This window comes from Chinchilla lanigera, unplaced genomic scaffold, assembly GCF_000276665.1.
Source record: "Chinchilla lanigera isolate Chin_1 unplaced genomic scaffold, ChiLan1.0 scaffold00182, whole genome shotgun sequence".
Lineage (NCBI taxonomy): Eukaryota > Metazoa > Chordata > Mammalia > Rodentia > Chinchillidae > Chinchilla > Chinchilla lanigera.
Genome location: NW_004955583.1, coordinates 225,641 through 250,381, shown reverse-complemented (window position 1 = coordinate 250,381; position 24,741 = coordinate 225,641). Strand labels below are relative to the sequence as shown.

The 24,741-nt window shown below is 49.4% G+C and overlaps 1 protein-coding gene and 1 long non-coding RNA gene across 3 annotated transcripts in view; both read right to left on the bottom strand.

The window, feature by feature from the left end:
* The window catches only part of Trim40 (tripartite motif containing 40), an 18,512-nt gene extending 10,184 nt beyond the window's left edge, over window positions 1-8,328 (bottom strand). The window contains exon 1 of the mRNA XM_005414342.2: window positions 7,999-8,328. Coding sequence (XP_005414399.1) covers window positions 7,999-8,328 — 330 coding nt within the window. The remainder of the gene's footprint in view (window positions 1-7,998) is intronic.
* A 2,438-nt stretch (window positions 8,329-10,766) lies between these two features.
* The window catches only part of LOC106147564, a 15,178-nt gene continuing 1,203 nt past the window's right edge, over window positions 10,767-24,741 (bottom strand). For both annotated transcript variants that reach the window (XR_001232494.1, XR_001232493.1), the window contains exons 2-3: window positions 13,835-14,314; window positions 10,767-12,514 (exon numbers count right to left, since the gene is read on the bottom strand). This is a non-coding gene — a long non-coding RNA (uncharacterized LOC106147564). The remainder of the gene's footprint in view (window positions 12,515-13,834; window positions 14,315-24,741) is intronic.

The following is a 24,741-nucleotide window of genomic DNA, read 5'->3' as shown; positions in this document are numbered from 1 at the left end:
GCTTCATTGACTAAATCCTCCCCAAATTAGGTAAAAACATTTTTTGGAGAATTTGGAATTAGTTGGCTGTTGTAGTGCTTTTCACTGTCGTGATTTTGCCTTGTTTCTACTTACAAATTCTCAAACTGCACTGCTTCGAGAAAGGAAGAGGCCCGAGGGGAGCTGCTGAGAGTTCTGAGGTCCGGGTTGTGAAATCGAGGTCTGGACTGGGGGCTGGCGAGAGTCAGCGAGGCACTCGAGGCGAAGCCCCAGGCGAGCAAAGGCACAGCGAGGCCACTAGGTCCTCACTGCCCTGCGGGGGAGGGATGTAAACGCTCCAGGGGGATGGGAAGCAGTGGACCGGCAGGGGGCGTCAACCCGCGTACACTTCCTGTGCTGCTGCTTCCGCCTTTTCTAGACAGCATCGCTCTCGATGCACCCACGCAGCCGCAGTCCTGGAGGCTTATCTGTCCCTTCCCCCTGCCAGGGAGTCATCAGAATTAATCAGCCTCCCCTCCTCCCTCTTCACTTCCTCCTCCTCCTCCTCCTTTTTTCTTCCAATACTTGAGATTGAACCTGGGAAGCACTGAGCTACATCCTCAGCCCTTTTAATTTTTATTTTGAAACAGGGTCTCACTAACTTGCTCAGGCTGGCCTCTAACTTGTGATCCTCCTGCCTCAGCCTCCCAGGTAGCTGGAATTATAGACATGCACCACCACACCAGGCAAAATCCCGGTAAAGTCCACTTCAAAAAGCCAGTCTTATCTTCTGGCAGTTTAAAATTTAATACAGAGTTTAAAGTCAACTGCAAACACTGTATAAATGCAAACAGAAAGCGAAGATAACACCAATAAAGATAAAGGCATGAAGCAAAGACTGAAAACAAGACAGACATGTTATTTATGTCTCTTTTTACAAAAACCACTTATTTGCTGGGCATGGTGGCGCATGCCTGTAATCAAAGCACTTGGGAGGCTGAGACAGGAGGATTGCCAGAAGTTTGAGGCCAGCCTGGGCTACATGATGTGTTCAAGTGCAGCCTGAACTGCATAGAGAGACCCTGTCTCCAAAAACAGAAACAAAAACACCAAAAACTTATTCATCATTTTTTCTTAAGGATATTTAATAGGAGCATAGCAGGTGAATAAAACACTCATTTAACGTAAAAGGCAAAATTGTATAAACTCTTATCAACCAAAACTACACCTCAGGGGTGGGAAGACAAACTGAAATACAAGGAAGCATCCCAGAGCAGTCTTGTCTTTAATGACCATTTTTAAAAGTCTGTCATCCTATGGGATAGCAGATAAACTAACTTCACACACACACACACACACACACACAAAGTTGAGCAAAAAGGCCACTAAATAGTGATGGTGCATGAGATTCTAGCAACTTTTCAATCTGTTCTCAAACAACTTACTAACAAAATGTATAAAAGAAAAAATGGTCAACAGATAAAAAGTGCCTATCTCTGATACAGTTTTTAAAAGTTAAGAACTTTCAAAATGCATGTTTCTCAGAAAAAAGTATCTTAAAATATGCATAAGAATGACATTACTTACATGAACATACTCTAGAAAATGTCAGGAAATTAAAGGATTTATAAATAAATATATGAGCCTAGCTAAGACTCACGCTTGAATCTACAATTACCAATTGCCAAAAACCCCAAAACCCAGCAGTATGACATCAATAGCTATCTGCAATAGGATCAGTATATCTGAAGTTTAAATAAAGACAATTTAACTTGTGATTCAGAAACAAAGGGAAACTCTTAGTGATATCCTGCTACTTATTGAGATTACATAAACCCTCAGAATCATGATTCTTAAAGAAATCAACAAATGTAATGCACTGCCCATTACCATCCCAAAGAAAGCTGTATAGAATTTAGGGATGTTGATTAAGTGCATCCCTTTGGCAGGAAAGTCTACAAGAATATCAGTTTGCACACAAAGAGACTGTTAAATGGCAAAGATGCTTCTAGATTTAAAAGTAACCCATGAAGCTAAAGTATCAAAACTGTACAATAAGTACCCTAGAGCAAAAATAATCAAGGGGATGGAGTGAAAAAGCATTGCTATCCGTGGTGGATGACAACTGGTGGTGTACTTGTAATACACTGTAATACACTGAACCAGCGTGGTCCTGGGTGTGGGGGGCCCACCTGAGGGTTGTTGCTGGCAGCATAAGAGGCAGAACTAGAGAAGAAGAGAGGCTGTTGGGAGCCTGTGGGAAGCTGCTGAGAAGCTGTAGGGAGCTGCTGGTTTTCCTAGAGGAGTTTGTCATGCTGGCTTTCCTGACGAACTCAGCTGTTCTCATCAGAGAAGGAGCTCAGGACCTCGTTGTCACTAGGAATGGCTACGGTTAAACTGAGTGTGGTGGTGCATGCCTGTAATCCCAGCACTTGGGAGGCTGAGGCACGAGGATTGTTGCGAGTTCAAGACCAGCCTGGGCTACAAAGTGAGCTCAAGGCCAGCCTGAACTGCATAGTAAGACCCTGTCTCAAAAACAAAAACAAAAACAAAAAAACAAGAATGGCTACGGTTCACTTTGGGGGCGCTCTGGTCCTCACTCTGAGCATCGCTTCCTGGCTCCAGAGGGGAAGACGGTGCACTGCTCAGTCTCCTGGGGAAGCTTGTCACGTTGGCTTTCCTGATGGGAACTTGGCTTTTCTCATCACCAGAGGAGCTCGGGAACCTCACTTTTGCTGAGGATGGCTGTGGAACCTTTCCGGGGAGCTCTCATTCTTACTTTGAGCATTGCTTCCTGGCTCCAGTGCAGATCCCTCAGCCTGCTAGCACAGATCCTTCATCCCTCTGGCACAGACTTTCTAGCCTCCACCACAGGACTTTGGACCTTCCCAGTTCAGATCCGTGAAATAGGCCTGCGTGAGACATTGTTGTGGGCTCTGGGCCTCCTGTTGGATTTGTGGGAGGCATTGTTAAGGGCTCTAGGTCTTCAGCTGGACTCACACAGGACATTGCCGTGGGATCCAGGCCTCAGCTAGATTCTTTGGTCTTTAGTGTGTGGACAGATTTCCTGCACTCTCTTGTGTATGATTCTTTGGTTGACTATTATAAATGATCTTATAAAATATGTGTCCTGTATTATATTGTTCTCCTTGCAAAAACCCCAAATTATGACACTATCCCACTGTTACAAGAACTTAATTTACATCAAACTGGAGACAACACATAAATGTGGAACAGACTCACTGTTGCAGAAATATTCTGCAGACAACCAAAAACCAGAATAAAGAGAAATTAACATGGATTCCTCCTTCATGGCAGGAGTTTCAAAATCTTTGAAAATAAAACAGAACAACAATCATGCTAGACAAATTTCTGAGTATTTAAGACACAAAGATTTTATCTTAAAAAGAATAGAACAGCCAAGAAAGGATCTGTGCACCTGTAATGTCAGTGCTTCGGAGGCTGAGGAGAGAATTAGGAGTCTGAGGCCAGCCCGGGTTAAATAGCGCGTTCAAGGCCAGGAAGAGACATTGCCTGGGAAAAACGGAGCAAAATAATAGAACTAATGAAAACTAAAATTCCTAAATTTTTTTGCACAGAAAATGCAAATTAAAAAGAGACAATAAAAGATGTAGGTTACATAACTAGTTGTTTGGTTTTGTTTGGTTTTGGTTTTAGAGACTGTCTCATTATGCAGTTCAGGCTCGACTTGAACTCACTGTGTAGTCCAGAGTAGCCTTGAATTCGTGGCAATCCTCCTGCCTCAGCCTAACAAGGGCTGGGATTAAGGAGTACACCACCACGCCTGGCTTACAGTTTATTATCAAAAAGATAAATAGCTATTGTCCCAAAAGATTGTGGGACAGACAGTCCTGTAGAATGGATGCCCTGATTCTTGAGGGAAACGTAAATAGTGAGCTGTCATGCCTAAAAACTTCACCACTAGCGTTCAGAATTAAGCAAAGTAAAACAATTTAAGTGACAGTTACACACTTATCAAATCAGCAAAATATATGAAAGCAAGACACGAAGAGTGGCTGGCCAGGGAGGAAACAGGCTTACAAATAAAACTCTGCTGCATTAAAAACTTCTCAGCCTTTCTGGAGTACGGTTAGGGATAGCATAATTCCTTTTAAAAGGACATGATTAGCCTTCTGTGGTGGTACAGGCTTGTAATCTCACTGCAGAGGAGGCTGAGGCAAGAGGATTGCAAGTTCAAGACCACCCTGATCAAGTTAATGAGACCCTCTCTCAAAATAAAAGAAAAACTAAAATAAAAAGGGCGGTGGATGTAGCTCAGCGCAAGGTCACGAATTTGCCAGTACCTTGAGGGAAAAAATATACAATTTTTCAATATTTACTTTTCAAAATTTAATTGAAAGAAATAGAGACATAGTGAAAAAGCTGAAGAAACTGGAGAACTGTGCTATGAATGTGGACAAGTGTATAATTTCTGCCGAAAACCCTCCGTGGTCTTGGCCCTCCCTGTCTCTGTTACTTCCCAGGCGACTCCCGGCCTTCCAGCCGCTTCCCACGCTGCGCAGAGGCCGGGGCTCCGCGGCTGCTCTGCTCCGCTCGAGGTTCACCACTTCTGCTGCTCACGGTGCTGTGCTCCGCTTTTTCTTGTTTTCTCTCTTCCTTCCTTCCTTTTCTTTCTTTCTTTCTTTCTTTTTTTTTTTTTTTTTTTTTGCATGCCCACCCTGCTTGCGTTCCTTCTTCACACGCCACTGAGAAGATAGACACCGGCGCCCTCTCCCCGGCTCCCAAACTGCAAAACGACCGCGCTGCGCGGCTGCCTCCTCCCAGCACCGCGAGGGGCCTCCTGGCCGCTCGTCCAACACGCCGCGGCCTCGGACACCTTCCTCCCGGCTCTCCTGCCGTCCCGCGGTGCTTAGGGTTAGAGTTGATGGGCGAGATCCTGCTGAGATGCGTCTCAGCGCGTCCCGCGTGAAACTTACTCCGCCCCCGACTGTGACGTCATCTCTTCAGCCTCCGGCTTTCCCTCTCCCTCTGACGTCATCTCTTGGGCCTCTCCCTCCCCCCTCCCCCTCCGTCTCTTTCTCTGCGTGCTGGGGAGGGATCCCGTGCCAGGTGCCAGGAGCATGCTAAGCAAGCTGTCTACCCCAGGCCCCCTTCAGCTCCTCAGAGCGACGCTCCTGAGGTTACCTCTGAGTCTCCTCATTCCCTCACCCACTTCCAATTTATCAGTAAATCCCAGACCTGATTGTGAATTCCTCACATATAACAGCCGTTCCAGACTCGGCTGTGTCCGCCGCCCTCCCGGGCTTTGTGGGGGTTGACCTCTCCCCCTCAGCTTCCCGTGCCTCCCCTGGGGCCCTAACGCCTTGCTGTCATCTCAGGCCAGTTCGCTTTCTTCCTAGCTCATAGAAACTTGCGGATTGTTTGATTTCTCCCTTACTCAGCTGTGCGCTCAGGCTCTGTTCATTGTTTCCCACACACTGAGGCCGCTGACAGCCATTCTGCGGGGACTCATCATGCTGTCCTTAAAGGAGCAAGTGTCGCTGTCATTTATTTGTTCTGCATTTCCTGTCACTGTTTACACACGGATTTGAGAACGGGGACATGAATCAGCTCTGTACTTCCTGTAAGGCCTGGCGTGAGTCCCACACAGAACGCAGACCTGAGTGAATCACTTAATGAATGGGTTCCCCCTCCTCCTGCCGGCTCATCCGCGCCTGGGAGGCTCCTCCTCGCTCCCTACCCACACTGCTCCTGAGCGTACCGGAGGACTGCGCCCTTCAGCTTTCTGAGCTGTTTCTCTACCTTTCATAGTCACCCCGTCTGGACTCCCTGCTTCCTCGCCCTGTTTTATCACAGTGTTCTTCAGAGGTCAAGGGTCAGGAGTGTGGAGGTCCAGCGTTCCTGTTGGATAGGGAACCATACACATCGCCAACCTCCAGTCCAAGTAGTGCCCAGCTTAGGGTGGGAGAAACACTGTGAAAATAATTCTAAAGCTCATTGGCAAAATAAACTCATATGAATACCCACAAACTCTGAAAATATCATCAGGGTGCTAAGACCAACCTGACATTAAAATATTACAGGTGTGAGAGAAGACGGGAAGATTCTGTTCCCACCATAATCGACACACAGTTTGGGTTATCCAGAATATGCCTCTGCCTAGCCACAGCGGTCTCATTCTTAGAGGTTAATACGCAGATCTGGCTGAGGAGAGAATTAAGTGAAGACCAAATAACCCTGTCTTCTACAGACACTGGCTCTAGGCAGAGAGGAGGTGCAGAGTGGAGTTCTGGGATGAAAATGAGGCTGCAGGGCACACTAGGGCTACCAGGACAGCTCCTCGAATGCCCCAAGCAGAGCCGCGGAAGCCTGGGCTCTGAAGCCAGGCGGCGCTCCCTGGCTGAGGGGCACTTTCGGAACACAGTCCCACTGCTTGACATGGGTGCATTCATCAGGACCCTGGGGTTCTCCCAAAACCTTGGCCTCTTAGTGACTGAGTCAAAACAAAAATGGATTTAAGAGGTAATGTTTTCCTTAAACAGTTCCTTGTTATAGAGAAATTATTACAAACAGAATGTACTAATACCACTTGAGCTAGTCTTCTAGCTAAATGAACAGGTATTTGTGGTGGAAATGAACTCTGATGTCTATTATACATTCTTTCAATTGCAAAATTATACAATAAGTAATTTTAATATTATTTTGTCTCCGTAATTTCCTGCCTTAAATTAAACAAGTTGTAGGGCTTTGTCTTTCTATTGTCTGAGGTTGGTGTTGGCATGTGTTCCCTCTGACTAGAGTGAGTATTATTTATACTGAGTGTGACGGTAATGAATGTACAGATCTGGGTCTTCAAGAAATCACTTTAAATGCAGTAATTTTGTTTATCATAAAGATTTTGTATTAAAAAAGATTTTGTATTGTTTTTCCTTATGAATGTTATAAACCTATTTGACATTTATATCACTTATGTAAACATTAAAAATAAGAAATTATAGCAGAGGTACAATATTTAAAATGATTTGAGATATAGACCAGGATAAAATAATAGAATAGATTCAAGAAAATAAACAAGTACATATGTTTAACAGCATATTATGAAGTTGGTATTCAGGCCAGTGGGGAAACTTTACAGAATATTCAATAAATGGTGATAAGACAGGTTGACCATAACATGGAAAAAATAAAATTAGATTCCTACCTTACACTTTCACCAAAATGTGCCTTTGATATTCTAAGTTCTCCAAAATACATGTTGAAAGTTACTCATTGCAATATTCTGTGTAATCTCAAAGTAAAACAATAATTTGGAAATAACACAATGTGTTGCCAATTTATGGTACTTTTGTAAAACTGAACATCATTCAGTTGTTGAAAGGAATTCAGAGGGTTTGGATGTACTGATGAAAATGGGTAAAATGTCCCAAACATATTTTTAGATGAGAAAAGTTACAGAAAAGGGTAGAGAACCGCGTGTGTATGAGTATCTTCACACACAATTTTCTGGAAGAATACAACAGTCTAGTCAGAGTTACTTCTTGGGACTGAGCATAGAACAGAGAGATTTTTAGTTTTGATGGTATACATTTCACCGTCGGAACTGACTTCCAACTGCTTGACACTTTTATGAGAAAAAATTAAATGAGATAAAAATAATTATGATAGAAAGAAGACTATGGAAAGAAAAGATGAAGGGAAAATAAGAACAGAATCATATAGTAATTTCCAGGTTTTGATATATATGTACAGCATCATTGCTGACTTAGGTGAAATCTGACTGCACTTCTAGTCAAGTCCCAGCACCGTCGGAGCATGTGCTCTTGGACGACCCAGCCCCACTTCATTGTGCAGAGGAGCAGGGTGGTCCAGGGGCTGCGCCACCTTTCAGTGCCCCGGGTCAGACACTGAAACCCCAACATCGGTAGCAAAATATACACAGAGAAACAAACACAGATGCAGAGTGGGATGGAGCAGAAGAAACGAAGGTGTGGGGGCTGAGGCCTCTCTGCGGAGCCAGGAGTAGGGAGGAGTTAGAGGCAGCGGGGGCTCTCACCTTACCTTGTAGTGGCTGATGGCGTTCTCAATGGTGGGCTCTGGGTGAGGCTGGTGCTCAGGGGACTCCAGACATTCCACACACAGAAAGAGCTTGCTCTCCTCGCAGAACCAGCATACCCTCTTTTGGTGGCTGTGGCAGAGGTAGCCTTCCCCCAGCACCCCCTCGGAACAGGGCTTCCGGCAGAGCGGGCAGCAGAGGTCCCCAGAAGCCTTCTGCACGTGCTGGGTCAGGCACGCACGACAGAAGAGGTGTCCACAGTCCGCGCTCACAGCCTCCTTCAGGAGGTCCTGACAAATGGCGCAGACTCCCTCCTCCAGGCTCTCCTCCTCCATGGCATCTGGTCAGCCTGGCGGCCTCCCGCTGGCCCTTCTGAAGCCACACTGACAGCCTGAGGTGGCTGGGCAGAGAGAGCTGCCCCAAGAGGCCTAGAGGACGCCACTGAGCTGGGCAGCAGAGGCTGCGATGCTGCGACTCTGCGTCAGGGTCAGAAACATCTCAGTGGCTGGCCATGGCCCCCACAGTTTCCCTGTATTTGCTAAACTTGAAGTCACTATTTTTCATACACTTGCACAGAGCCAGAGATAAGAAAACCAATTCTGGTTTCCTCTTGAGAGATTTCTGTGATAAGTTTTACAATTCAAAGTTAAAAGGGGGGCTGGGGATTTAGCTCAGCGGCAAAGCGCCTGCCTGGCAAGCGCAAGGTCGTGAGTTCGGTTCCTGGTACCGGAGAAAAACCAAAACCAAAAAAAAAAAAAAAAAGTTAAAAGGAAGTTAGCATGGCCAGAGGCAAAACCATCACAGCTCACAAGGTGAAAGTCTCTTGATTTGCTCTTGGTTGAGCTCGGCAGGAGTCGTTCCAGACGGCTTCCTGCTCTAGGTTATTACTGCCAACCACCTAGCACGCTGTCTGCTGTCCGGCCGTGAGTGATTTCCTAACCAACACCCTTTCCAGGGGTATACAGATTCCACAGTGACAGAGAACCCCTTTCACATCTTCAAAGGTGACCCGGAGAAGGAAGCACCCCTCCCATGTTCTCACATACCGTGGACCCCCTCCGGATGCCTCGGCCTGCGTTTGTTGCCTGATGCCACTCCCAGAAAAGTTCTCTTCTTATCCCACCTCAGTTTCTCTTTTTCCACGTCAGGTCATTTTCTCGGGCTCCAGATGCGAGGAGAAGGCCAGTAGGTGAATGGTTCTCCTTAAATTGTGCCAATTATATATGTGCATGTGTCATAAAACTAAGGGAGAGGTGGGGAGACCCGTGCTATCTTAGAAGCCCTGACTACCAGGAAAAGCCCATGTTCCCATGATCTAAGGTAACTGGAAGGTGAGCGGACTTTGGCTGTCACAGGGTGTGGCTTCTTTGCTCGCAGGAGAGAGAAAAGTCTTGGCGCCTTAATGCAGACAGGGCAGGAACTAAGCACTGAGTCACAGAGCGAGGCCCCAGACCCCAGCTGTGGATCTTCAGGGCCCAGCGGCAACACAAATGGGTGACCAGGCCGTGGCCGCCCGCCCCGCTGTCCTCCAGTTCCCTGTCGGGCTGGTCTCAGCACTGACACTGGGTGGGTCCCCGGGGGGCCACCACTAACGAGGGCTGCCCATTGCGGCTTTTAGGGGCTGAAGTTCTTGGAAATCTCCCTTCATACCCTTCCCTCAATCCCGCTTTGCCACTGTTTACTGTGGGGCCCTGGGGTTCCATGATGTTGTGTACGGTCCCCAGTCACAGGCCCGGAGCCCCTGCAGTCTTTGGAGTTCCTGGTGTTAGGTGCATCTTTCCACATTCAGACAAGCTGCCTTCCAGTGCACCTCAGTTCATCCAAACTTGGTGACTCCTAGAGGGTGGGCGCTGGCTGACAGAAGAACCGGCCACGCCACGGGGGATGGGACTTACAGCTGCCCAGACACCCTGAGAAGAGCCCGGACTTGGCTGTCACCTGAGGCTGACGACTTAATCCATCAACCCTGGATACTGGATTCTCCATAAAAACCCTAAACCAAAGGGTTCAAAGGCTATTCCCAGTTTAAATGTGCCCACAAGCTCACAGGGTGTTGCACCCCAGACTGCACAGGACAGAAGCCCCTGTGCTTGGGACCCCTACAGGTCGCGCCTGGGTACCTCTTCATCAGGCTGTGCATTTGTGTGCCCTTTATTGAACTCCTAACCAGTGTAGCAAATCACTAAGCCTCGGGAGGGACTCCCAGTTCCTAGTGAAGTCAGCCTGAAGTGCAGGGAGCCAGTTGCTTGGGATCAGCACTGCTGCAGTAGCCGTGTTAGAACTGAGCAAAATTACAGGACACTTAGTTATGTCAGACAGTTGGGAAATTAGCTGGTGTGAGGAGAAAAACAAAACACCATGCATTTAGTGTTCAGTTGTTCAAATAGTTTTTCTCTCTCCATCTTTTTTTTTGTCTTTCTGAGACCGGGTTTTACTATGTAGTTCAGGCTGGCCTTGAACTCACTTGGTAGCCCAGGAGGACCTTGAACTTGCAGCAATCCTCCTGCCTCAGCTTCCGGAGCACTGGGATTATAGGCATGCTTCCCCACACATGCCTATGCAAAAAAGTACTTCTATGAGGACATTAACCTATTATCTGCCCAAACTTGGATGGACATCACTTTTGTTATTAACCAATGTGGCAAAAATTATTTGTAATATCTGATGTAATCCTCGTTTTTTGTTTCTTTTATTTTTTTATTTTAAAGAGTAAAAGAAGGATAACATAATAATGGGGGGATTACCAAATTACAGACAAAGTGGTAGGAAATTATCAGTCATCATTGTTTTACATATTGTTATCTACAAGACAGTTTCTCAGGAAAACATATTCTTTTTTTCAGTTTTTTCGGTGTTGGCTTTATTTGTCCATGTCAGTGGAACACAGAAGGTAAACAAGCGGTTTCTGTTGCTGAAATGGCCACGACACGCACCTATGAGTCAGAAACCCAGTTCAGGCCTCAGGCAAGGCCCACAGACCTAGAGCTGGCTCCAAAGGGAGTGACAGACAGGACAGCAGGCCAAGACCCCTGCTGCACGGGTGCATCCGCTGCAGAGAAATGGCCAAGGACGGCTGCCCAGCGCCCCAATAGGCCAAGACTTCCCAGCCCTTGTCATGAATCCTGTCCCTCCCCCCTACGGGTCTTCCTGGGGTTGAGGCTGACCTTGAACTCACTACCAAGCCCAGGCCAGGCTTGGACTCGTGGCAATCCTCCTGCCTCAGCCTGTCTCTGTCTCTCTCAGTCTCTCTCTCTGCCTGTCCTGAAAACACAGGACTCACAGCTATAATGTGGACACTTCACAGAGGGCAGGTGTACCGGACACAGACCTTGGCTCTCCTGGCGCAGTCCTTGGCTGGGCTCCCATTCTCAGCAGCCACCCTCCTGCCACTGAAGAGTCAGGAGCCAGCGGAAGGATTTCAGCCTGACCAGATAAAGACCCCTGAGGACTCAATCTGAGCACAATCCAGAGGGGGACAGAGAAACGTATGGACCACAGCGACCTTCACAGAGGCAGAGTGTAGCTGTTTAAAAAGAAAACAGGAAGCAGCAGCTGTGGGCTCCGTAGGGCAGCACCACACGCAAGCCTGGGGGAGAGGGCCCCACTCTGACAGGCCCGGGGTGGCAGGCAGGGACCTGGGAGTGATGGAGGCTGGGGGATCCCCATCGAGACAGGGCTGTGGCCTCAGCTCCCTCCTCTGCATCCCACACCTCAGACTGCAGGGAATCAGCCCTGAGAGCCTTGGCCAGCAGGACCCGCCCAGGGGGTGTCTTCCCAAGAGGTGGTCAAAGTGCACTGTAATCCAGGGCACTGCATATGATGTGGTCATGGGGGGCGGGGCAGGGGTTTCCCAGCCTCGAAGGAGCCTACCTCTCACGTCAGGGGCCCGGCAGCCAGGTCACTGGTGGGAGAGGCCCAGACAACAGTGCCCTTGGCGGGAAGAGGAGAGCAGGGGGGTGGGGGGCCAGCAAGGGCTCGGTGAGGAACTTGGAGGTGGTGAGGGCAGCTGGCGGGGGAGGGTGGCTAGATCCGAGGGGTCCCCATGTCACCCCTCAGGTGCTGGAAGCGTCCAGGCTGGCTTGTCTCAGGAGGTGTCCCCCGGCCCCCAGGTCCCTGCTGGACCTGGCCCAGTAGTTAGCCACCTGCACTGCCAGCAGGCCTCCGCATGTGCCTCTGTCACCCGGCCACACCCTGTGGCCTCCAAAGCCCATATCTGCCACCCAGCTGGGGGTCCGGCCCACTCCGCTTCGTGCCTGGGGTGGGGGGTTGAGGGGTGGGGTGGTGAAGTCCAGGTGGCCTCCAGTGCGGGAAGGGCGCTGGCAAACTCCCGCCTGAGCCCAGCAGCAGCCCGCGGTGACAGAGGTCGTCGGCTCCCGCTTCTTGCAGGCGAGTTCGATGGCTGTGGTACAGCCATAGAGTGGACACTGGCAGCCGGGTGCTCTGTGATGCCACAAAAGCAGACGGCGGTGTGGCCCTTGTGGTCTACAATGGCAAGGATGGGCCAGGCTGGGTCGCCGACATCTGCGGGTGGTCATCAGGTCACGTTAGGTTCACATGGAAGAATTCACATTTAACAATGGCTACGAAAAACAAGGGGAGGAGGAAAAAGGCTTTGCCTTTTAAAATATGACCACAAAACCACTGCAGTAAATGTGGAGCTAGAACAGCAGCGGACAAATAGAGCCTTTTGGTGACTGCAACAGAAACCAGCACCGAGCCCAAGTATGCATGGGCACTCACCGTGTGACGAAAGTGGCATTAAAGTCGGTGCAGGAAAGGTGGTTACCTAATAAATGACATTGGCATAATTGATCTGATGTTTTGAAGCATTTTCAGAAGCCAGATCTACTTATCACAGTATTGACCAAGACTTACATAAAAATCTTTTGAAAATATGTTTTATAAAAGAGGAAACAATAAGATATCACAATAAAATGTATGAGAATATTTATGTGTGCTTAAGAATGGGAAAGATGCTCCAAAGTAAGGGGAGAGAGCCGGGGATGTAGCTCTGCGGCACAAGCACCTGCCTGGCAAGTGCAAGGTCCTGAGTTCGATTCCCGGTACCAAAAAAAAAAAAAAGAATATCTTTCGGAAATCACCCCACACCATCCACAAATACAGAGAACATTCATTTTGGGGCTGGGGATTTACCTCAGCAGCACTGCACCTGTCCAGCAAGTGCAAGGTCATGAGTTCGATTCCCGGGACCAGAAAAGGAAAAAAAAAAAAGAAAGAAAGTAAAAGGAGACATTCATAAATCATAAGCAGAAAGATAACTCAGGTGTGGTGGCGCACACCTGTAATCCCAGCACTCGGGGAGGCTGAGTGGGCAATTTAAACCCAGCCTAGGCAATTTAACAAGATCCTTTCTTTTTTTTTTTTTTTTTTTTGGTTTTTCTCCGGTACCAGGAACCGAACTCACGACCTTGCGCTTGCCAGGCAGGCGCTTTTGCCGCTGAGCTAAATCCCCAGCCCCCAAGATCCTTTCTTAAAAAAAAAAAAAAAAAATAGAGAAAGGGGAACCAAGAGATGGGACAGGAGGGGAAGTGCACATAAGAATTAAAATGTGTTTTGTTGAGCTGGGCGTGGTGGCACACACCTGAAGTCCCAGCACTCAAAAGGCTGAGGCAGGAGGATCATTGCAAGTTCAAGACTAGCCTGGGTGACAAAGTGAGCTCAAGGACAGCCTGAACTGCAACATGAGACCTTGCCTCAAAAATGACCAAAACACCCAAACAAACAAACAAAAAAGAAACACAGACAGACACATGGACAGACAGACATACAGAAAGACAGGAAAGCGTTAATCCTCACTTTTGTATTTAAAAATGCTCTGACCTGCAGCCTGTGTGCAGTCTGCCATGGCGCTGTTCCTATTCAACGCTCCCCTCAGATAAGCGTCAGAATTCTTTGCAGAGTCTCTGAGTTTTTAAATGTAGACTGACGACCCTAAGCTTAAATTGCAGGGATCTTTGCTCAATTCACATCCAAACCGGAACCTGACACCTAGGCCTCGGTCGTCCCCTCCTGGAGACCCCTCTGCAAGGTCGGTGTCTTCTCTGACCACCGGAGCCCACAGTCTGCTCCCTCCGGAGTGGTGAGGTCCTAGATGAGCTTCAGGCTCAGGTTCAGACGGTGGCTCCTCCTCATGCTGCTGTGGCTAAGCAGGCCTGGACGCTCCCTGAGCCCCAGTGTCATCGCTCCTTGCTCCTGGTTGATCTCCACACTGAGCTCAGATCCCTGTGCATCCTTGATGTCCATCACTGCCTCAAGTCCAGCCTCCCCTGAAAATCATTCCTGCCTGGATTATCCACCATTCTGCCAACAAAAGAAAGGGGAAAACACCTTAGTGGAGTGTTTTGGCAGTGATTTCAGCATAGACAGCAAGGGTACTGTCCCTCCAGATGACACAGGCTTCTTCTCTTCATTCTGGAAGGTAGGCTCCTGCTGCCATGGCCTGAGAGCAGTTTTGTAAGTGGTGGTTTAAAAACTGGCAGTGTGGCCTGGTGTGGTGGTGCTCAGTGGTGGTGCACTCCTGCTGAGGCAGGAGGAGCACAAATCTGAGTCCCACCTGGGGAATTTTGTGAGATGCTATCTCAAAATAAGTAACTTTTAAAAGGGCTGGTAATATAGTTCAAGGCCTTGGGTTCAATCCCCAGTGCTGACAACAGAGTGGAACTGCAAGAAGCAGAATGCAATGTGAGGGCAGGTGATGGTTACCAGCCCCCTGGGTAGAGCAGCACGGTGGGGGATCGATCAAAAGACACAAAACTTCAATGAGACAGGACTGAGTTCTGGGAGTCGCTCCTACTCATGATCCCTGGAGCCAGCAGCAATATTCTTTATTCTTAGAAAATGCTGCTGGTAGATTTCAAATGTTCTCACCACAAAACAAAGATAAATGAAACCCTACTAGCCTGAAATAGACTGAGGCACTTAGGCATTCGCCAGCTTGGCACAGTGCCCTGGTTTACAGTCCGACAGAAGGCCTGCTCCTGGGAAGCACTGCCGGATGGCCCTGGGGACCTCTCGGCCCTGGAGGTCACGGACAGGGCTGGACCCACCCGAGCAGACCTCGTGAGAGGGGCTGACGCACTCCAAGTGGTAAGCCAGACGCACCTGTGTCCACGAAGTCACGGTCACACAATTCCACACTTTCTGGTAATGGGAATGTGAGCGTTTCCAAACCCAACTCACCAAGCCAAAGAACGACAGGAGGAAGCAAAGGCCAGGGTGATGTTAGTGAGGCGAGTGTGAGTTGGCTGAGGGGACCCTGGCAAAGAAGGCCCAGGACACCCTGAGGCAGTAGCCAGGCAGAGGGACACCCGTGGAGGCCTGGGATGGCCCAGTAGGGTGTCCACTGACACATCATCACTATGGCAGGATTTCTGTCCTTCTCCACTCACACTTCTGTCAGTCAGCTGGTGTTTGGGGCATCGGCCAAGGGCAAGTGAGCTGTGCTCCCATGGTTTAGGTTCACTGAGATGTGTTTGCAAACACTTCCCTGTGTAATTAGGTCTCTGTGTGGAAATGGCTTCTGGAACAATCTGCCAACTGTGAGACAATTCACCTGACAGCAGGGGCCAAAGTGCAGGGAGGCAGGCAGGAGCAGGCAGAGCACAGGCCTCTGTGGACCATGGCTGGAGCCATGGGTCCTACCAGGCCTGGATGTGGAGTCATAGGGTTCAGTCCCATCGATGCACAGTCAGACAGACGCTCTCTTCCGCAGGAGTATACTCAGTCGTGGAACGTTTCCGATTACACATCCATCATGATTACAGCTGTTTTCACACATTTCTACAACAATTCCACAGAAGTTACTCTGACACTTTCGGGATTGAGCCAGGGACCTTCAAACTGGGCTACATCCCCAGACCACCTTGTGTTTCTTTTTCTTCTTTTCTTCTTTCTTTCTGTCTGTCTGTCTGTCTGTCTTTTTGAGACAGGGCCTCGTTGTGCAGTTCAGGGTGGCCTTGAGCTCACTTTGTAGCCTAGGCTGGTCTCAAACTTGCAGTGATCCTCCTGCCTCAGCCTCTGAGTGCTGGGATCACAGGCTTGTGCCACCACACTTAGCAATTAATGAAGGATGAACTATATGAACACATTAAAACTATTAAATATTTGTGTTGGTTTGTCATAAATTACTGGCATCTGCAAAGAAAGCCCCATAATCCATCTTTATAACAAGAGCAGAGTCACTGCCCACAAGGCTTGAAAAGCCCTAAAATCTTCGGCTCCCCAAATTAACAAAACTTAATGTCATTACCAGTAACAATTTTAACATGCAAAACAACTTTTCTAAACTTTCAATAATAAGTGAAACATTTTTCATTAGCCATTCTAGAAGAAACACCATTTTGTTTATCCTCAAAATGCATTACACAATCGTTATCAAATGAAGAGTGAATCAAAAAGCATAAAATCAGAAACGGAAAATAGAGCAGTAGGGCTGGGGATTTAGCTCAGCGGCAAAAGCGCCTGCTTGGCAAGCGCAAGGTCGTGAGTTCGGTTCCTGGTACCGGAGAAAAACCCCCCCAAAAAAAACAAAAAAAAAAACAAAAAAAAAACGAAAATAGAGCAGTAGCTCATGCAGCTCTGACAAGTAGTATTTGCCTGTATTTTAATGTCTGTGGTTACCTGCAGGCTTTTTAAGTTTCATAATTTATCACCACAGACTTTCTCGTCTAAGTGGGCGGGTACTTCGGTTCCTGGTCCTGCCGCTTCTGTGGAGTAGGGCAAGTCTAGGCCGGAGCCAGCGCAAGTTCAGACGGCAGGGGTTGCCCCGCATTCCCGCTGAGCGCCTCCCCCAAGTGGTCCAGATTCCTGAAAGCCCGGCGTGCAGAAAGTTTCACCGACACGCACCTGGTGCAGGGGTTTGTAGCTTTCTAGATCCAATATGTGCCTTAGAATTTAAAATAAACCACTAAAATAGTAAGATTACTCCCTGACCGGTTGCTTTTCAAACGTGGTTTTTTGTCTTGTTTTGGTTTTTGGATTTTTTATGACAGGGTCTCCCTATTGTAGCTCAGTCTGGCTGTGACCTCACTAGGTAGCCCAGTCTGGCCTCGAGCTCGCAGCAATCCTCCTGCCGCAGCCTCCCTAGTGCTGGGATTCTGAGCTTGCACCCCTGCTCACCAGGCTAGAATCCTGAAGAAGGGAAGCTGGTGTGATATTGCAGCCTGGGGGGGTTGGTGTGTCCAGGCCCACCACTGCCTCTGCCGCTCACTGGCCTCGGACAGAGCATCTTATGCCCTCGGTCTTGGCGAAGGCCCCTGGACCTGCGCACCTGCTGATGTGTGCTCCATCTGCTCTCTTGGGTGAGGTACCTTTCTGGGAAGCAGCTCTGCATCACCTCCTCTTCTACAGCCGGTTTTTATGACCTCCACGCCTGCATGTCTGGAACTCTGAGCTAACGCACAGCAGCACTTCCGCTTCAAGACCTCAGCTCTTGATATGGGAGGCATTTTTATTGCAAACCACTAAAACCACTAAAAGCTTAACATATCCACTCAGGCTAGCGGGTGAGTAACCCAAGGATAACAAGACGAACTCTAGAAGAGTGAGACACATCTGGACCACTACCCACCCTCCTTCTCCACGTCTATGTGTGTGTGTGCGCGCGCGCACGCGCACACACACACACACACACACACAGTATCTGTCTGGAGGCCCTTGTCTAAAACACCCCAGCAGGGTCTGGATGAGCACTTCCATTCTCTCTACTCATCTGCCCAACCTTGTTGAAATACCAGTGTTCTTTGAAAACATTTGCTTGGCATTTTTGAAGACAGCCACTTGTTTTTGTTCATGCTATGTAGAAGAAAAAGTACCTAATATAAGATGGAAAACTCGGGACTGACTCTCAGCTCTGTTGTCTGTGGCTCTCTGAGCCAGTGGTTCTCAGTGTACACGGCACTCTCTGTCCGGAGAATTTGCTTAAAATGTCTTGGCTACTTTTCTCTCGTTGCTGAGACAAAGTACCCAATGCCCAAAATTAAGGAAGGAAAGGTTTATTTAGCTCATAGTTTGTGGAGGTTTCAGTCCGTACTTTCTGGCTCCAAGGCAGAAAATAGCAAAGTAACAAGAGCAAAGGGGGAATGGCAGCTGAACAGCAAACAGCCAGAGCAAAAGGGAGGAATGGCGGCCAGCAGCTTCTTTCCCTGCCTTACATTGTAAACAGGCTACCCGCTTCCAAGGGAGTGAGTAGCTCTCACATAATCTCCATGCCCTGGCTTCCACAGGCTCAGGATGTATACAAAGTAAGCACCCTGGCTTCCTGCTGAGTCACTTAGCCAAACCTCTAGACTCCCCAAGTTGACACAATGTATCAATCATAACAGTCCATCCCTTGTCAACTTGGCAACCAGACACATTTCTTTAAACCAGTTTCCAGGTACAAAGACATTATATTCCATTAGAACAATAACATTTCACCCCCTAAAGACTCATGCACATCCCTTTGTGCAAAAGCATTTAGTCCGTCTGCAAGAGTTGCCAAAGTCGTAACAGTTGCAGCATTGCTGAAAAGTCCAAGTCCCAAGTCTCCTCGGAAATGTAAGGCAAACTCTTTAGTTACAAGCCCCCATACAAATGAAAAGTTAAACACTTCCAACATTCAATGGCACAAAACAAGCAGTACCATTCCAAAAGGTACAAACAGGGAGATACAGAGTATTGGGACCAAAGTAAGTCCAAAATCCAACAGGGCTAAAGTTCTGTCCTGCAGCATCTGAAGCAATCTATGGCACACTGTGAGCTCCAAAGGGTTTGCATGAGTCCACCCCTATGGCACGTCTGATGGTTACAGCTTCCACTGGCTTCTCTCTTAGGCCTGCTTTGCTCCCTCCTTGCAGCTTTCCTTAGATGATCCACGGTCTTGGTTTTTCTAAACTTCCAAGGTCTCCAATGCACCTTTTGCTTCACACTCACAGCCTCACACACTGCCCTCTCAGGGCACACTGCCTGGCCTCCCAGGCCTTCTTTTGAAATCTGGGTGGAAGCCTCTTTAACCTCAGAACTCTTGCATTCTCCATGCACCTAAAGCCAGGGCCACATGGATGATGCCAAAGTCTGCTGCCACCTGGAGCAGTAGCCCAGCTTTCCTTTCTCTTGGTCATAGTGGTCAAGTGCCTGGATCGTTGGGCACTCTGAATCCCATTCTGAGGAGCAGATTCTCTATGCTGCCACCATTCTGGAACATGGCGCTCTGCAGCTTCCTTCTCAAGGCAAGGTCTTTCACCTTTGCAGTTTTGAGGCTGAGACTTGCTGTTTGTGGTGCCCTCAGGCCATCTTTTCCATTCTTTTGTTCCTTCTCGGCAATAGAGATCTCCTCAGCCTTATCTTTGCAGTCCACAGCTTTACTGGAGCTTCCTTTCTGGCCAAACTCACATTTTAAATCATCCTACTGGGCTCTTTGCTCTTGATTCTCAATATAAATCTGGCTAAAAACCCCCAACAACAGCCATGCCACTTCCCCAACATTTGACTGCCTTGAAATTTCTTTTGCCAGATTAATCAGTCCGCTGCCCCCCTTAATCTCAGTCTTAGGCAAAGTCTCTGGACACGAACAAAATGTGGACAAACTTTCTGCCAAACCATAACACACATTGTCTGGAGTCCAACAACCAATGCAGTCCTTCTTCCCAGCAGAAACCTCCCAAACCTGGTGTTTATTGGCAGGATTTCTATCAGCTTTCTGATCTTCTGAGCTCTGACTAGAATCTCCCAAACAGAACAGCCAAAGGTGTTTGAGCTCTACTCTTTCAGGCGACATCTCTGAACCTTTCCAAACTCTTCCCACAAGCCACTTCCAAAGGCTCTTCAACCACATGGTCAGGTATAGTCACAGCAATGGCCCCACTCCTGGTACCAAATTCTGTCTTAGTTACTTTTCTCTCATTGCTGAGACAAAATACTCAATGCCCAAAATTAAGGAAGGAAAGGTTCATTTAGCTCATAGTTGGTGGAGATTTCAGTCCATACTTGCTGGCTCTGAGGCAGAAGATAACAAAGCAACAAGAGCAAAGGGGGAATGGCAGCCGAACAGCAATGCAGCCAGAGTGAAAGGGAGAAATGTTGCCAAGCAGCTTCTTTCCCTGCCTTACACGTAAGGGGCATGTAGCTCTCACACAATCTCCATGCCCTCCTCTTCCACAGGCTCAGGATGTATACAAAGTAAGCACCCTGGCTCCCTGCTGAGTCCCTTAGCCAAACCTCTAGACTCCTCAAGTTGACACAATGTATCAACCATAACAAATGTAGTTTACCAGGCCCACCCTGCACCTATTAAAACAGAAAATCTGTCCCAGGCTGGCAGCTGCCAGATGACTCTGAAGCATACTTGTTTCCTGGAGAACAGGCAGAGGTAATTTTGTACAGGTGAGACTTAAATGAGGAAACATATACCAAAGAAATCTGGAAATCAGGAAATGCTTTCAGGGGCTGGGCAGACGCGAGATGATAGGAAGTGATGGAGAAGATAGCCATTCTCTCTAACGGCATTCAAATTATTGTTGTTTTTAAAAATCACCTATCAATCAAAATAAAACCTGTCTAAAGGTTAAATTCTGCTTCCAGGAGCCAGAAGTTTAAGGTAGACATAAACTATAAAACCTTATGTAAATGTTTGTTTTAATTTGACCTTAAAGCAAACAAACAGAAAGGCTTGAAGGTATAATATTCCTGCAAGTTGTTGGCTTCCAACAATTGCTATAATGAAGGCAATTATCTAATTAACTCCCCAAACTGGCAGCCTTTGAGGACAAAAGGAAGTGCTATTGATGTTTACACCAGAGGTGAGCCAGTCCCAGGCAGAGCTCTAGTTCTGATCATAAAATCACTCACCACCCCTGTCTACCCTTAGATCCAATCAAAAGGAGAGTCTGCTTCTTGCTGGGGACAAATAGCAAATGCTGGAGAGAAGGGAGGTGAGGTGAAGCTGCTATGGCAAGCAGAAGCACTGAAACAATACCTAGGACTTGGAGGCAGAGAACAGCCTTATTCTACAGTGGTGGTCCTGGCAGGGCCACTCCCAACAGCAAGGAAAACCAGACCCCGCCCTCTGGGGAGTGTGGAGTTTTTATAGGCTTTTACAGCCGGGAAGTACAGAATCAGGACTGTAGGTTTTTGATAGGACAGGGCAGGGCAGGTCCTGTGACTTTGGGGAACAGGTGGGTCAAACGGGAAGCGGAATCACAGTGCCCAAGAAGTCAGCATCAGAAAGAACCAGGAGGACCAGAAAAGCACCAAGAAGGAGACAGAAACAGGCGTGGACCAAACAGAGCAGGGCAGTGCTCCAGGCTCACCAGTGGATGAAGCATTGGTGGATTCACATCTGATGGCATTGTTTTTTATTTGTTTTTCTCCAGTACCGGGAATTGAACTCAAGACCTTGCGCTTGCCAGGCAGGCGCTGTGCCACTGAGCTAAATCCCCAGCCCCCTGATGGCATTGTTGAGAGGTGATGGGGACACAGGGCCTCAAGGGAACCGGTCCTAAGGGCATGCATTTGAGAACCATGTCTCCTCCCCTCCCCACCCCTTCCTCTTTGGCTGTCTGCTCTCTGTTTCTGGCTGTGGCTGCACCATCCCATCCACCACCATGGCTGCCTCCCCACAGGCCCAGAAACTAGGGAGCGGCCACCTATGGACGGGACCCTCCAACACCGTGAGCCGAAGCAAACCTTCCCCTTTACCCCTTGACCTCACTCCCCAGCTCAGCCATGTCTTTGTAGGAGGGAAGGGTTTCAATTCCTCAACCCAGGGCTGACACCTCCAGACCTGGAGAAGAAACTCAGTGAAGAAAAACCAAGGCTCGACTCCACCACTGAGAGCCCGAAGAAATGCAGACATGTACCTCCAGGGGCTCCTCTCCCTGTCACCCCATGGAAACTGAACCGTAGCTCCTCTGTACCAGCAATAGTGGCTGGGCCCTTTTTGCCCCTCAAGCCCTCCTAGCCCAGGGAGGGGCTGTCAACATGCTGCTGTTTTGAGGATGCAGGCTTCCGCCTCCCAGGACCTCGCTGTGTTCTGGGGCCAGGGCTCCCCCTGAACACAAAGGAGAACATGGACTGACAGCCGGGGACACCTGGGGAAGCCCTTCTCCCTCCCTTTTGAGGAGACAGAAATCAGCCGGAGCACAAATGGGTGGCTGGCGCTTTCAGTGCTCGGTACATATTTTTCAAGTTTGTCTGGGTTTGCAGCTGGGAAGCAGGGTTGCCGTCTGTAAGGGCTCCCTTCACAGTGCAGCCAGGGTATCTAAGCTGGGCGTGGAGTCTTCCAGAATTACCTAGAAAGGTCAAGGAGCCCCCACCCCACCAGGCACAAGCACCCCCGTGCCTGTGGAAAGAGGGCCTGGCAGCCCCCGAGCCTCGGCCCTGCAGGCGGGAACCTTCGCACTGGAGTCAAACCCAGAACTGTTTTGGTTGTGTTCTTAATCCTGCTGACTGAGCTTCTGCTTTGTCGAGGTCTCATCCCATCGAGAATAACCTTGACCCACCCGCAAGGCTGTCATCACTGCAGGGCTTAAACAGTCAGGTGCTGTTCAGAATTTCAACAGGGCGACCCCTCTGCCTCCTACTGCAGCACAGCGCAGGGTTAGGAGCCGGGGAGACAGCATGTGTTCTGTCCCCCCTCACAGATACAAACACACATGGACACCCGTTCCCACCTGCCCCTGTTAGAACCCGAGGGATGTGGGAATGGAGGGGAGGGCAGGGCACGTTTAGGCCACCGGCCACCACCCCCACAGCTCTCCCGAGGGCTATTGCTCTGTCAGGGGTGACGAAAGGCCCTAACAGGTGAGGAGCCCGAGCAGTGTCTCCTCTGGCTTCAGGTTTGCAGAGCTCTCGTATGAGGGTCGCTGGCCCCCCATGAGTGTACCCCACGCCAGGCTACCGGCTCTCGGGGAGCTGCCTGAGATCCTCCCTTTACCGACCGCAGGGCCACTGTGCCCTCCTGGAGCTGCAGGACACTGGCGGGGGGCACAGGGGCCAGAGAAAACCCCCCTCTAGGGGCTCCAAAGTACATCTTTCCGCTCAGACTAGCGCCCCCACGGGAAGGCCAGGCCAGGCGAGGTCGCCGTCCCTGCTGTGCAGAGCGGTCCTGGCCCTGTGCGTTTCCAGCAGGGAGGCTGCAGACAGCGCCTCGCGTCTGTGCTGCGAGAGAAGGTGCTCAGCTTCCACTCCTTGGGCTCCGGTCCTGCCCCCTCAAGCCCTTTTCACAGGGAGCAGGAGTGGATTCCCTTTACCACACAATAAGGTCTCAAAAGCACCTTTGTTTAGTCTTAGAACTTCTTCCTTGCCTGTTGTGTGCAGGACGAGGGGCTAGATCTGCGCTGCCCGAGCCACACGTGCCCTTGCGTGCCGCAGCGCAGCGCGTCCAAACCCAAAGCGCTGTGACTGAAGGATACACGTCAGTCCCACAGCACTGGGTAAGAAAACAGAGCCAGGCCCTTGGCGTTCGCCTCCCAGCACTCGGGGAGACCCAGGCAAGAGGAGTGCGCGGTTCGAGCCCAGCCTAGGCAATTCAGTGACCCATGAGCCCTGTCTCAAAAGGGTGGAGGGAGGGACGTAGCTCAGTGTGAAGGCCTTGGCTCCAATCCTCAGTAAAACAAACAAACAAACAAAAGATTGTAAAATACAGCAACGTTTTCTCTGATACAGGGTCTTCTATGTTGTCCAGGCTGGTCTCAAACCGGGAGGCTCAAGCAACCCTCCCACTTCAGCCCCCTGAGCAGCTGGGACTACAGGGCCCGCTACTGTGCTTGGTAACAGCATTTTTTTTGCTTTACATGTTGAAATGACAATATTTTTCAGATGCTGAGTGAAATAAAATATATAACACAAATTAAATGGCTCACACTTGTGACTGCTGTTGTGCTTCCGACAGCGCTGGGCGAGAGCCGCCGCAGGGACGTGAAAAGGACCCGTCGGGTGTTTCCATCTTCCTGGCACAGTAAGAACAGGAGGAACAAGCCCAGCTCCTCTCCCAGGCCTTTCAGATCAGCGCTGTGCTGTGCGGTCCTGGCTTCCCTGCTTAACCTCTCTGAACTCTATTCCCTTCCATTCTCTACAACCGGACACCCTCCAGGCTGAGAGGAAGAAAGACAGAAGCAGGTTCCTCAAATGCAGGAAAGAAATCGACATGAAAGCTGTAAGTGGGGACTGATGGCTGCTTCCGGCCACTTGGAGAAAGTCACAAATGCGGAGGGGGAGAACTCCCTCTTCCTGGGCACACAGGCGCCCCGGGCGGGTAACTGAGCCACTTGAGGAAGGCTCTGTGGGTGTGTTCTACTACGTGAAACCTGGGTAATTCACAACACAGGGACAATCCCGGAATTTAACGCTACTCCAAAGTAACATATTGGATATGTTATTTCTTGGATATAACTGGATACATTTATCCAATTGGATAAACTTATTGGATAAATTTATTTCTTCATTGCTTAGAGGTAGAGGAAAGCTGAGACAGGGTGGAGGCCACTGACGCAGAGGTCAGGAGCAGTGGACCCAGGGGGCAGCTGGCTTTCTGGGCAAAGTCCCCCGCGCCGGGTCCGCACGGCCGAGAGGCGGCGGCCGACTGTCCTGCGGGAGTCACAGGGACGGTTCCGCCACCACCGGCTCCGGCTCCCGCGCGGGCGCCCCACTTCCCTGCGGCGCTGCAGCAGCCTGGAGCGAGGCCCTGGAACCCCGCGACGGGGAGGGGGCGTGCCGGGCCGGACGGCCGCACGGGGACGACGGGGGGCGGA